At 52.0% G+C, this 12364-nt stretch overlaps 1 protein-coding gene across 1 annotated transcript in view; it reads right to left on the bottom strand.

Moving 5' to 3' along the window:
- The window catches only part of TRAM2 (translocation associated membrane protein 2), a 76368-nt gene extending 66696 nt beyond the window's left edge, over nucleotides 1-9672 (bottom strand). The window contains exon 1 of the mRNA XM_014834657.3: nucleotides 9375-9672. Within this exon, the coding sequence (XP_014690143.1) occupies nucleotides 9375-9494 (120 nt within the window). The 5' untranslated portion in view covers nucleotides 9495-9672. The remainder of the gene's footprint in view (nucleotides 1-9374) is intronic.
- Nucleotides 9673-12364: the final 2692 nt, after the last annotated feature.

Genomic DNA, 12364 nt, shown 5'->3' with positions numbered 1-12364 from the left:
GCACAGAGATGTTAAATAATTTACCAAGATGACACTGCTAGGACACAGAAAACCAGAATACAAACTCAGGCAGTCAGCTCCCAGCCAGGACCTCAGCCGATGCAATCTCTGGCCTCTAACGGTCCCCTAACAGACCACACCACAAGGATCCCTTATTACGTATTACCACAAAAACAAAAAAACAAAAACTCAGAAAGCAAGTGTAGACCAGCACTGCCCAAGAGAATTTTCTGAGATGATCAAAATGTTCTAGATCTGCCCTACCAAGCCCTTGAAACGTGGCTAGTGTGAATGAGGAATCGAATTTTTAATCTCATTTCATTTTAATGAATTTACATTTAAAAAGACAAACGTGGCTAGGAGTGACCTAACGGATGGCACAGGTGTAGACCAGCTTTGGTGAGTCAAATACTGTGCTATTTCAAACAGTACATATGATGGATAACTCCTACTTGAAACCAGACTTCAGAATAATATAATTAGCACTGATGCCTCTCCTCACACCATCTTCTCACCCCAGTACTGCTTTTAACCCATTCTCATAACTTTGAGGAAGACAGCATGCCACGCCGTCAGAGTAACTGAGGAGGGCTTCCAAATGAAGTAGGAGCTTGTAGAAATAACGGTATTAGTCGGCCAGGCAAAACGGCAAGAGCACTGGGAGGGGGGGGGGGGTGGGTGGCAGATCAGAGGTCAGGCTTCAGACACTAGGCTCACCCTATTGATCTGAAAAAAAAATAAGCCACAGATGAGTGAATGTGTGTATGCAATGAACATATCACTGAATATGAAAACACACTCAAGCCCAGGGCCCCAGACCACATTCAGAGGACTGGAATGATAAGACCTGACTCGACACAGCAGAAGGCATGGGCCATTCTGTGCAGGGCAGTGACCTTTCCTTGCTCCTCCCAGGTCCCATGGTGGGCCTTGAAGACATCTTGTCTTGGCCCTGACGTGACAATCTTAAACCAAGCCTTCCCCCTACCCGCACCCCAGAAGATTCCTTTCTAATATATGGATTTTCTCCATCCCCACCACTGGTTCCACTAAGCTGTATTATCTGTCAAACCCAAATTTAGGCTAGAACCTGACTTCAACTCAAATAAGAAATGAAACCAAGATTAGAAATTGCACCACTAACCCAATGGAAGTGCAACTGTATTCTGACTAACCCTAAACCAATACGGCTGGGAGGATGTTGCCTCCTCCCCTCTCGTCCCAATTTCTGACTGGCAGCTTAAGTTTTATACACATTTTCCAGCCCTGTTCTGCATAACATGTTAAGAAGGCAAGACTGAGCCCGAGGACGGTTGACACCTTCAGGAAGCATGGGGGGCCCAGGTCGGTGAGGGGCTCGTGGGGGCCACACAGCTATTTAGTGGCAGAGCCCAGGAAAGAATCCGGGCCCCCAGGTCCTCACCCCTTTCACCACGCACCTCCTTTCCCAGGCCACAACTCACGCCTCCAGAACTGTGGAAGAGGAGCACGTGTTCACACTTCATGCCAAACCAGAGACCAAACTGCAACTAACAACAAAACAAATCAGCTATCGACCATTCCTTTCCACTTCCACATCGCTCTCCCAAACAAGAGTCACAAAATCCATACAAACAGGTTACTCCTTGCCCATCAAGGTCAAAAACTGACCCAGTCCAAAGCCAGGCTACAAATTAAACACCCTCTCAACTCCACAAGTGTTGGGTCTGAAAAGTTCAATTCTGCTCCAAGCTCCGAGGAATTCTCAGCAGGAAACCAGGCATTGTGAAGCGGGCCCTGCGATTTCCTGCAGGTCTCCAGGAGTTGCTGGAGGGAAAGGCCTGTTTATCCTGGGACTGCCCCTCCAGGTCAGGAGCCCCCAGGCTGCTCTGAACCTCCGAGAAAGGAACTGATAATACATCCCCATCCTGGGCACCTCTCCACCTAAAGCCACATTCTCACTGACTCTCAGCGCTGCCTTTTGGCAGATTCCGGCACTGCGGCAGGCACACAGAGCAGACTGCAAACACTTGCAGAGGGACTAGCAGGGTCCTGGGCTCCTCAAAGCCAGGTGGGGTGGTCAACAGGGGAAGCAGGGGCATGTTTGCAAAAATTACATCTTTACGCTTTGTGGCAGGTAGACACACACTTCCCCCTACCCAAAAGCTACAGAAGTCTTCATAATGATGGTGGGTCGCCAAAAAGTCTCTCTTTAAAATTCTCTGTAAAAAGATTCTCCACACCTTTATAATAAAGATGAAGGAACAAATTGATTAAGCTAATAATACTCTGCCCTTGGAAAACTCGGGAGCTTTACTAAGAAACCCTCTCCCTACGGGGCAACTGAGGCTCCAAAGATTATGTCCTTCTCACCCCAGGTATAATCACCACCCCCACCAACCCAAAAGGAACATCACAGACCATGTTGGAGTTTGATGGCAAAAATCTTAAGAAACCATATCAAAGAGTTTTCCTTAACCTCAACCACAGTTTCAAGGAGTAATGGCCTCCTAGTGCTAGAACTCATACCTGCACACAAATACGTACACACACACACACACACCCCCACTGCCTTTGGTCAGCTCACTTATTCGTAAAGCTGTAAAGCACACGAGTACCAGCTGTGCCTCACAAGATGGCTAGGAGCGGCCACCACTCTCGCCCTTTGACTTCTGACAACCCCACCCTCAAGGTGTTAGGTCTCAGTTCAATAAAGCACCCCCTCCACCAATAGTAATGGCTGGAAGTTGAGGCCCCACAGTCTGTGAGCCTGGAAGACGCAGCTGCCACTTACATCAAGTGCAAGTTCTGCCTCCCATCCACAAATAGTCTATCAACTTTAAGCTACTGCACTGTGACCTCTGTGAGGACAGGGACCCAACCTTATTCAGCTGCATTCCCAGAGCTCACACAGGCACACAGCAGGCACTCAATAAACAGCTGCCAAATAAATGAGCACAGCACGCTTAAGAAAGACAGACCCATTTCAAGGCTTCTCCACATACACTGGCATCCAAAGGTAGCATCTAGAACTCCAGGGGGCAGATGTGTAGAAAATGCACTGGATTTGAGTCAGAAGATGTGGACTCAAGCCCCAAGTTTGCCAAAACTTCACTCCACTGTTCTGGAAAAATCTCCCAACCTCTAGGGCTCTTATTTTCCTCTCCTATAAACACAGTAGATGCTTTGAGGTTTCCCTTTAGCCCTTAAACTTGTAAACTGCAAAGAAAAGATGTGCCCTTGAGCTCCAGCCACAGTATTAACCTGATGGCGAGGGCAGTGACAATCTAACAGCCACAGGTAGCTCTTCTCACAGGTTTAACAGCAGGTAAAGCCTCTGTCCATTAGCCTGTGCTCACACGAGTCACACATTTGGGTCCCTTCCTACAAGGGAGATGCAAATTTCTATGATTGTTCCTGGCCGAAAAGCCTCCACGTGGAACAATGACCTGCAGACATTATTTCCAGGTAATAAACAGATGCCACTGAGACAAAGACAAATAAAACAGCCGGTGGCGGCATCCTGTAGACACCCTGTTCGTGGAAGCCCCGGGGCTGAGCCGTAATGTGAGCCAGACGGTGCTGAATTCTTATTTTGGCTCCGTCTCTAGCTCAGAGCGGATGGTCCTTGGCCAAGTCTCTCCTCTGGAAGCCAGGCTCTGGATGGGTATGACAACCCCCATAAACCATCCAGATTACAGGGTGAGGCGAGCGAAGCATTTCACAGATGGGACGTGCTGCCAACCCCTCCAGACGAGTGAGGGAAGCTGTCGAGAGGCAACGTGGCTCAGAGCAGCACCTCACCCGACCGTGGGCTCCCACAAACTTGCTGGAGGGCTCCAGAAGCCTCAGAGCCCCGCAACCCGCAATCTGGCTCCATTTCCTCTGCTGAAAAGCAAGGAAAGCCATGTGAACCGACATTGTCCAGAAGATCTGCTTGCAAAGCTCTTTAAACCACACAGTTAACTTGCAATGTTAACCAGCTGTGACTAAGTTAGGTTTGGTTCTCTTCCACTGCGGGACATTTCAGACAGTGGAGGTAAAGCAGGCAAAGCCATAGACTGTGTACAGACACAGGTCTGCTCCTGAAATGAGAAGGGCTCTGACAGGAGCCACGTCAATAGTTTTACTGTCTTCTTTTGCTTTTTTTCCCCCTTCCTTAACCATTAGGTACCAACAGATACCAGATACACAGAGCTGGATAAAAAGGTTAAGAGATAGTATCAGCCAAGTTTCCCACCAAAGCCTGCTAATGGTGCTCTCGCTGATTAGAAAGCCCTGCTGTAGTTTGGGAACTCTAATCCCGTCTTATCAACCCTCTGGCTTCGTCATTTATCAGGGTGGGAATGAGAGGTACGTCAGCTGGGCCACAGAGTGATTTCTGGGGCCCCTACCACGATGGAGCAGATCAAAAAGGAGCTCATGCCTGCCAGAGGGAAGTCTGCACCATGGCAACACATGTTCCTCCACAAACAGCCAGGACTAAGGCGCTCTGTTGCGACCGGTCTGAACAGTGCCCCCAAGAAACGAGAGCTGGAGGGTTGAGACATCAGAGGGAGCGAGAGAAAAGTGGCCCCTACTTAGCTTGCAGCCGTTCCCTCCTCCACACAGCTGACACAGCAGCACAAGACTCGCCCATGTTCTAATACGATGGATGTCGAGGAGAAAACAGATGCTGTCCATTGAGTGCCTCCCTGGGGAAAGTGGGGCTCAACACAGAGCGATCACCCCCTTTGGAGAGCAGCCAGCCAGCACTGAGGAACCTGGGGAGGGGTCTCATGGCAAAACATGTCACATCTGAAAGGAAATACAGCGGGGGAGCCCAAGGAGCCAGTCTGATGGTGAACAGGTCCTCAGAGACCCTACAAAGAAGCCAGGAACAGTGGTCCTCAGCGTGGTTCTTGAGACCACAGAGTAAGTGTCTGAGCGCCAGGCACAGTGTTGGGCATTTCTACAGGGAATCAGTCTTCACCCTGCAGTTAGGCTTAAAACTCACTAACTGATCAACGCCACCTTTCTGGGTACAACATTTTTGCCAAGGAAAGGAACAGGGATAACCAATGCGCCCTTACACCCTACAGGATAGGGTTATGCGTGAGGCTTGACCAGGAGAAAAACCAGCTCCAAATTTCTGCTCTGTTGTCAGATCACTGAGCAATGCGTGCAGAATCCAACCACAGAACAAGGGAACCCAAGAGACTAAAGGACCCTTCTCGGTTTCCCCTGACTAATTTCTCTAGAACTGATGGACCACGTGAGATGCTGGAGAGGAAGATGCATAAAGTCAGGAACTGTAAAAGCTAGTAAAGGAATGTCTTTAAAACCACATTAGAAGTTAGTGGAAGAGAGACAACCTGCATCCACAGATGCACATTTGTGCCGTTTACACACCTCTTTGTATTAACACAATCTCAGCAGAACTGTTTTGTAACACTAATATTAAGAGTCAGGACCAGCAGCTTCATTTCAGGCTACAGGTATGTCCGGAAGGATGTGAACTGGTGCCACGGAACCCAAGTACTCACAGGTTGTGACGCACTGGGATCCCATTGTATAAGCTGCCAACACATCATCCTGACAAGTCAATCACGGAGCCAGGAACAGGGAAGAAGGTAATTCCTGGAGAAAAGGCAGCTCTACCATATCTGCCTCCGAAACAATTAAAAAGCAAAAACCAGCCACTACCCAAAAACTCCTCTAGGTCCTAAACTCTCAAGTCATCACAGACCAAAGAGAAACCAAACCTACAAATGGGCCCAGAATTGTAGAAGCATTTCCTTGCTGCAAGCCAGCAGAGCCTGCCACGAGCTTTAAAACAAACAAAAAAGTTTCTGTCTCGAAAGGACATTTTAGAGGTAATGTATAATTGCTCCTGTCGGTTCGATGCTCCCCCTTTTTCTCCTTCTCTGTTGGCTAATGAGAGTTTTCCTCTTCCCCTGCCAGTTTCAGTTTGAAACGTGGCACTGAATGGGACACTGGAGAGCAAAGAGAAAGGGGAGGGAGAAGGCTGCTTTCAAATCTGACACACATGCCCCAAACGGGCAACACACACATCGACTGGCCGCCCACACCCTGAAGGAAGGTCTGGCTGGGCTCCACCTAAGACAGGGCTGAAGGATAAACTGTGGAGGAGAAACTCCCCCTTGCACCACCTCTCCGGAAAGCAGAGTTAAGAAAGAGAAAGCTGGAAGGGAAGGAGGGGGAAAATAAAGCTCCACATTCCTGACATTTTTTAGCCAAGTGCTGTGGCCGCACAGAACAGCTCTATTCCAAACAGCCTGCGAGACGGAAAGAAAACCTGGGTCCAGGGAGAAGTATCTGGCCCCTGCCTTGGAAATGGGAGGAGGAACTTTAGGATGGCCCAAAACTAAACCAAAAGGAGGAGGGAGGGGCCCCCTTTCATGTGTGTTCCCAAAAGGAAGTGGTCCCAAGGGAAGGAATTTGGAGTCATCATCTCCCAGGGGACAGAACTGGAGTCCTGGGGTCCCTCAGGGGGAAACGAAAGCCCCTCTGAAGGCTGGCCAGGTGACGAGTGTAGCTTGAGGAAGGGGCACCAGTTAGGATGCAAGGGCTGTAGCTGCTTGGGGTGAGGGGAGAGGGCCCAATGAACAGGGCAGGGGACCCCGGACAGACAGACGGAGGAGTGGCCAGGAGAGTGGCTCTGTGTGGGAAGAATTCTAATGGAGCTTTCCTGACTCCCGCTTCTGAATGAAGGAATCCTAGCCCTGCCCAAGTTAGAAACCCAAGAGCCTGCCGGCCTCTCTCCTTGCCTCCCCCTTCCCTCTCCGCCTCCTTCTGTCCTCACTTCCAGGAAAAAGTGTGTTAAGTGCAGGACTGCCCCCCACATGCCTCCCTACACACACATACATACACACCACACCTCCAGGGAGAACCCAGAAGACCCCAAGTCATATCTAGTGAGTCCTGCGCTGGGTTAAGAAGCCCCTCCACCCCCAGCTTTCCTCCAACTGTGCAGGTGGCCACATGTGTTGCTCTGAGGTCTCCAGAAGTAACTGAGCTGTTTCTACTCTCATTCAGTAGGGAGGGCAGAACTCCAAAGGCCTGAGTTCCCCCAAAATACCTATCTCTGTGGAGGGTCAATTGGTGGGTACAGACCAGGAGGACCTACTATGTGCCTAACACAGCAGAACACGTGTCCTTCATCAGAGAGGTTTGGGCACGGCCCTCTTTCTCCCACACCAGCACACATCACACCGACAATCCCACAACACGCATCTTGGAGAGGAGACAACCTGGTAAGCACGGCCACTGCAGGTCTAAGGCTCTTCAGGAGGAGGGAGCCTGCCGGCCTTCCAGCCAGCTCCCCCACACTCCCAATCCAGTCCCAGGAGGGGGAAGAGGGCAGGCAGTCGTTTTGGTTGTTTTTTCTACCTTGGGTCTTTATCTTCTGTCAGGTCCTGGGAGGAAGGGCTCCTCGCACTTTTCAACTCCCACCAAGCTCCAAGTTTAACGCATCGGCCTTTCCAAAAGACTGGAGGAAGGGAGGGAGGGAGGGACCAAGCCCAAACACTAGGCAGCTCTTTCTGAGCAAAGATGAAGCAGGTACAGCCACAAACCTTAACAGATGCCAGAAGGGCAGCAGAGAGAGCCATAAGGCTGGGCAAGAGACTTCGCTGGCTGCGAGCGAGCGTGTGGCTGTGAGGTCTACAGCTGTCACGTGTGTCTTTCCAACCACACCCTCCAAGACTGGTGACACGGCACTGGGAGGCCTCTTAGAATGGAGGGCAGCAAACAGATACTGAGGGTGTTGGCTGGACAAAACTAACTCCTAGTTCGTTAAGCCTTTATGACGATCAATAATAACAAAGCAGGGGACAGTTTTCACATTTGTGGGATCTGTTGCGGCTTTTGTTGCTGACATGATCTCAGTTAAACCTTACAATAACGCTGTGGGGAAGACAGGTTTTACTAAACTCTTTAATGATGGGGAAACTGAGGCTGCAGTCAGTTTTTGCGTCAGACTAGTGACAGAGCAGGGCCTGGGACACAGGGCCAATCCTACTGACAAAGCCCTTTCAAAGGCACCCTGAGAGCTGTCTGGCTTCCAAGAAGGAAGACGGAGTGAAGAAAAGGGGCGCGCCCAAAAGGTGCAGCGCAGACCCCGCTGCCAGTCCCAGGTCTACCTCCTACAGACCCTGCAGCCCAGCCGAGGACACGTTTGCACATCCAACTGACTGGGCCCCTGCAAGAATGCTGCCAGTTTGAGGGCAGCTGCACCAGCCAAGGAGGACCCTTGTCATCCTTGAGAGGAGACAGAGGGACACAAGGAGGAGCAATTAGCCAGGCTAGGAATCCTCCATCCCCAAGCAGTTCATAAATGGTTACAGCTTCCTAAGCCATCCCTGAGAACGCAGATAAGCAGCCCAACCAGAGGGAGGACAAGGCGTTACCTCCCAGGGGACCAGCTGAGAGTGAGGGGAGTGTCACTCACCTATCTCACTTTTGAAACAAGATATACCACAGCAAGCCCCATACCCAGTTTCCTCCAGTTCTTCCCATTTTGCATATCACGTTTTCTCGCTGGTTCTCCACAGTAGGGACTCCTTTCCATCGGCCCCCTTGGATCATGACCCCCTGTTCTCTGAGGCCCACACCAGCGCTGCTGTCGGGGAGACCCCATCCTCTTCCTCCACCCCGAGGCGACGGGAGAATCACCTTTCCCCCCAAAGCAGAGTGTATCCATGTCCCTCTCCTTGCCGCTGTACCGGGGAGAGCTCTGCGTCCACCACAGACGCCTCTAAAGGGACAGTGCACACAGTGATAAAAGGAATATGAAAACCGGCCTTCTGGGCAAGAGCGGAAAAAAAGGGAGGCAGGAGGACGGCCGAAGAGCACAGCTGGGTCGGGCTGGGGCCACACGTGAACACCCAGCCCAGCCCAGAGTGGAGGATGCAAAAGGCCCAGACAACCGGGCGGGAGGTGGAAAAGGGTCGGGGTCCTTCCCACTGGAAAAGCCCAGAAGACCTGGCAGCCACCGCTTGGGAGGAGAGTTGTGCAATGACTGCGGGTCTGGGAGTCTCCGGGCTTGGCTCCCGGACACCAGAAAGGAAACCCCAGTCGTTGGGCCAGGGTGGCAGCGCTGCGGTTGGTTCGAGGCCAGGCTGAGGATTCAGGGCTGCAGAGAGAGCGAGCTGCAGCGGACGGCGGCTGCCCAAGGGGGCGGCAGAGCGGGACCCGGCTGGCAGGGCGCGGAGCGGGGGCAGTGTCGGGGCTGACGAGGAGGCCAAAGGGGGGAGAGTGCACAAAGCCGGGACTGCACCTAACGTCCGAGGCAGCCAGGCGGCCCGGCTCCGACGAGGCCCCCGGGGACCTGCAGGGGTGAGGCAGGCGGGCGGCGCGCGCGAGGGCGCACTCCCCTCCCCAGCCTCGCTCACCTCGAACATCAGCCCGATGAGGACGCAGAGCACCAGGCAGAAGCCGATGTCCGCATGGTTGTGGATGACGAACTCCTGGCTGAAGAGCGGGTAACTTTTCGTCCTCCTGCGGAAAGCCATGGCAGCGGGCGCGCAGCGGCCGGCCGGGCCCGCACCCTGCGCTCTCCAGCCGCCGCACAAACTTCTCCAGCCCCGGCCCGGTCCGCCCGCGCCGGCCCGCCGCCACTCGCCCGCTCGCCCGCCCGCCGGCCCAGCGCCCAACAACTTCTGGGCCCCGCCCCCTTCCTCCGCCCGCCCCGCCCCGGCCCGCCGCCCGGAACCGCCCCCGGCCGCAGCCCCCTCCCCGCGCCGCCCTCGGCGCGCCGGGCCCGCAAGCCCCGCCCCCGCGCGCTTAACCCTCGCGCCGCCGGGGCCGCGCGGGGGCGGGGCGCAGGGCGGGCGGGGCCGCGCGCGGCCGGGAGGCCCGATCCCCGAGCCCCACGCCCCACCGCGTGCGCGCGCGCTGCGGCCGGGTCGCCTCCCGCGCCGAGGAAGCAGGCCGCGGGGCCGCCGCCCGGCCTGGCCCAGCCCGGACAGGAAGTGGGTCCGCGCTTCCACTCCTCTGCGTCCGCTCCTTCCTCTGCGGGAAGGAAGGGCCCGGGAGGCCGCGGCCGGCCGGGGCGGGGGTGGCCGGGCCGCCGGATCTTCCCGGGGCTTCGGGCGGTGGCCGGGGGGCCGGGAGCGGCGCAGGTTCGGGGGAGGGAGGGCGGCTGCAGGCGGCCTTGTCGCCGGCCACAGCGCCCTGCACGGCTGCGAAATGAATGGACGGCTCGCCGAGCATTGATGAGAGCTCCCACGGTTCGGATTGCTTGGCGTCTGCGGCAAACGAACAAAAAAGACACTGCCCTGGGGGGGCCTGCGTTCCAAAGGGGGACTGGATGCGGGGCGCAGTTTAAATTAGTTTTACACGACTCACCCAATTGATCTAGCGGTGGCGGAATAAGCACTAGAAGAAGAAAGGGACGTTCTCATTAAAAGTTTCTATTTAATATTAAGTTTTAAAAGTACTTCTGGAAAAGGACAAAACGTCTTTCAGTAAATTAATTTATCTTAGCAAATATTGGGTTTAATCCTACCAGTAATGAGGGAGTCGACTAATCATTTCTAGAGGTACAGAAATATGAAATGAACTACTTAATTCCTATTCCCTTTTTTATTAGGTCCACAGTTATTTCTCTTTTAAGTAAATATGATTTCTTAAAAATGGCACAATGTGTGAAATGAGATTGAGACTGGACTTATCTGGAGTTCCTAGATAAATTTACTTCTTAAGTATCTTGACTGTTCAGTATTTAGCATACAGTCTTTGGTCTTTAATTCCTTTATCTGACTCAAGGAAGTGGGAGAGTGATGCCTATGTTGGACTAAACCTCACTTAACTTCAAGACTGACCTTTCTTAAAGTTGGACCTTAGTTTTGTCAGGAATATAAAGATCAAGAACTCTGGAGCATCTCAGTTTTCCGTCTGTGAAAACGTGTTCAGCTTTTCAAACTACAGCCACATCTATGCGTGGGAACCCTATGAAACTGGTTGCCTTATAGGTCAAAACTGGAATACCAGCATTCCAGATGGTTCAACCTAGTAGTTGCCCTGTGTTTCCCTATGACCATTTGTAGATGGTTTTGTGGTGGTGTGTTGCAAAAGGTAGGGTATTGTCAACCTTTTAACATTAAGAGTTTATGCTGAGAATCCTGGGAAATAGTGAGGTATTATACCCTGCACTTTTATAAATGAGAAACCGGGATCAGAGGGAATGGCTTTGACAGTGCTTGTACTGCTGACTGCCAGCTCTGGGCCTTTTCAAATGAATTGAACAATTAGGTATAACATTCTTAGATGTGTAGTTTGGTATTCCAACACCTTGAAACCCCATGGAGGAAGTACTAGATGCCTACTTTAGTCATCAAAGCTATCTCTAAGTTCTGGTTTCAAAACCATCTTCAATCCCGAATGGAGCTCTGCTGGAGCCTTCTCATCAAATCAGTGATGGAGTCCTAGGAAGTCTTACCTCAGAATCTCTCCCACTGACTCCCACCCCCGAGGTTCTTCACCTGGCCCACACTAATTGTCCATGGATCTCCCTGCCTCAAATACCTCCCCCTTGAATGAGTCAATCCCTTAGAGGCGTCTCTTAAGCACGTACCAAGTACCAAACACTGTGCCCTGTTACCGGAGACAGAAAAGATAAGACAACCTGTGTGTGGTGGTTTTAAATTATGTCTTCAAATTCTTTGATACTCCTCTCTTCAGCCATAAAAGGCATTTTGGTTTTCTCCTTTCTCTCTGTCTTGCATCACTCGCTCTGGTGGAAGCCAACTGCCATGTTGTGAGGATACTCAAGTGGCCTGATGGACAGTCCACACGGCAAGGAACCAGGGCCTCCTGCCAACAACCAGCACTAACTTGCCAGGCTTGTGAGTGAGTCACCATGCAAGCACATCCTCCGGCCCCAGTCAAGCCTTCAGATGACACAGCCCAGGATGACCTCTTGACTGCAACCTCATGAGAGACCCTGAGCCGGAACCAGGCAAATTCCTAACCCACAACAGCTGTGAGATAACACACGTTTGCTGTTTTAAGCCACTAAATCTTGCCATTTGTTATGCAGCAAGAGGTAACTAGGAAGCCTGCTGGAGCTTACAATCTTTTAGGAGAGACAGAGGCTTCGTTACAATTTGGTATGATGATGGTGACTCTAAGAACAACTTGAAATATATACGCTATGAGTGCAAAGGACAGGAAACTTAATTCTGTCTGGGGGAGAGGGAAGACAATATTTGGGTTGGGCTTTGTCTAGTAGGATTTTACTGACAGAAAATGCAGAAGAGGAGCAGGAGGTGGATTTTGGAAAGTTAAGATGGAACTGGATTATAATGGGTTTTGAATGTCGTGATGAAGAACTGTGACTTTCAGTGTATACGTGTATCAAATCATCATGTTATACACTCTA

Source organism: Equus asinus, chromosome 8 (genome assembly GCF_041296235.1).
Source record: "Equus asinus isolate D_3611 breed Donkey chromosome 8, EquAss-T2T_v2, whole genome shotgun sequence".
In the NCBI taxonomy this organism is placed as follows: domain Eukaryota; kingdom Metazoa; phylum Chordata; class Mammalia; order Perissodactyla; family Equidae; genus Equus; species Equus asinus.
This window is presented reverse-complemented; position numbering and strand designations above follow the sequence as displayed.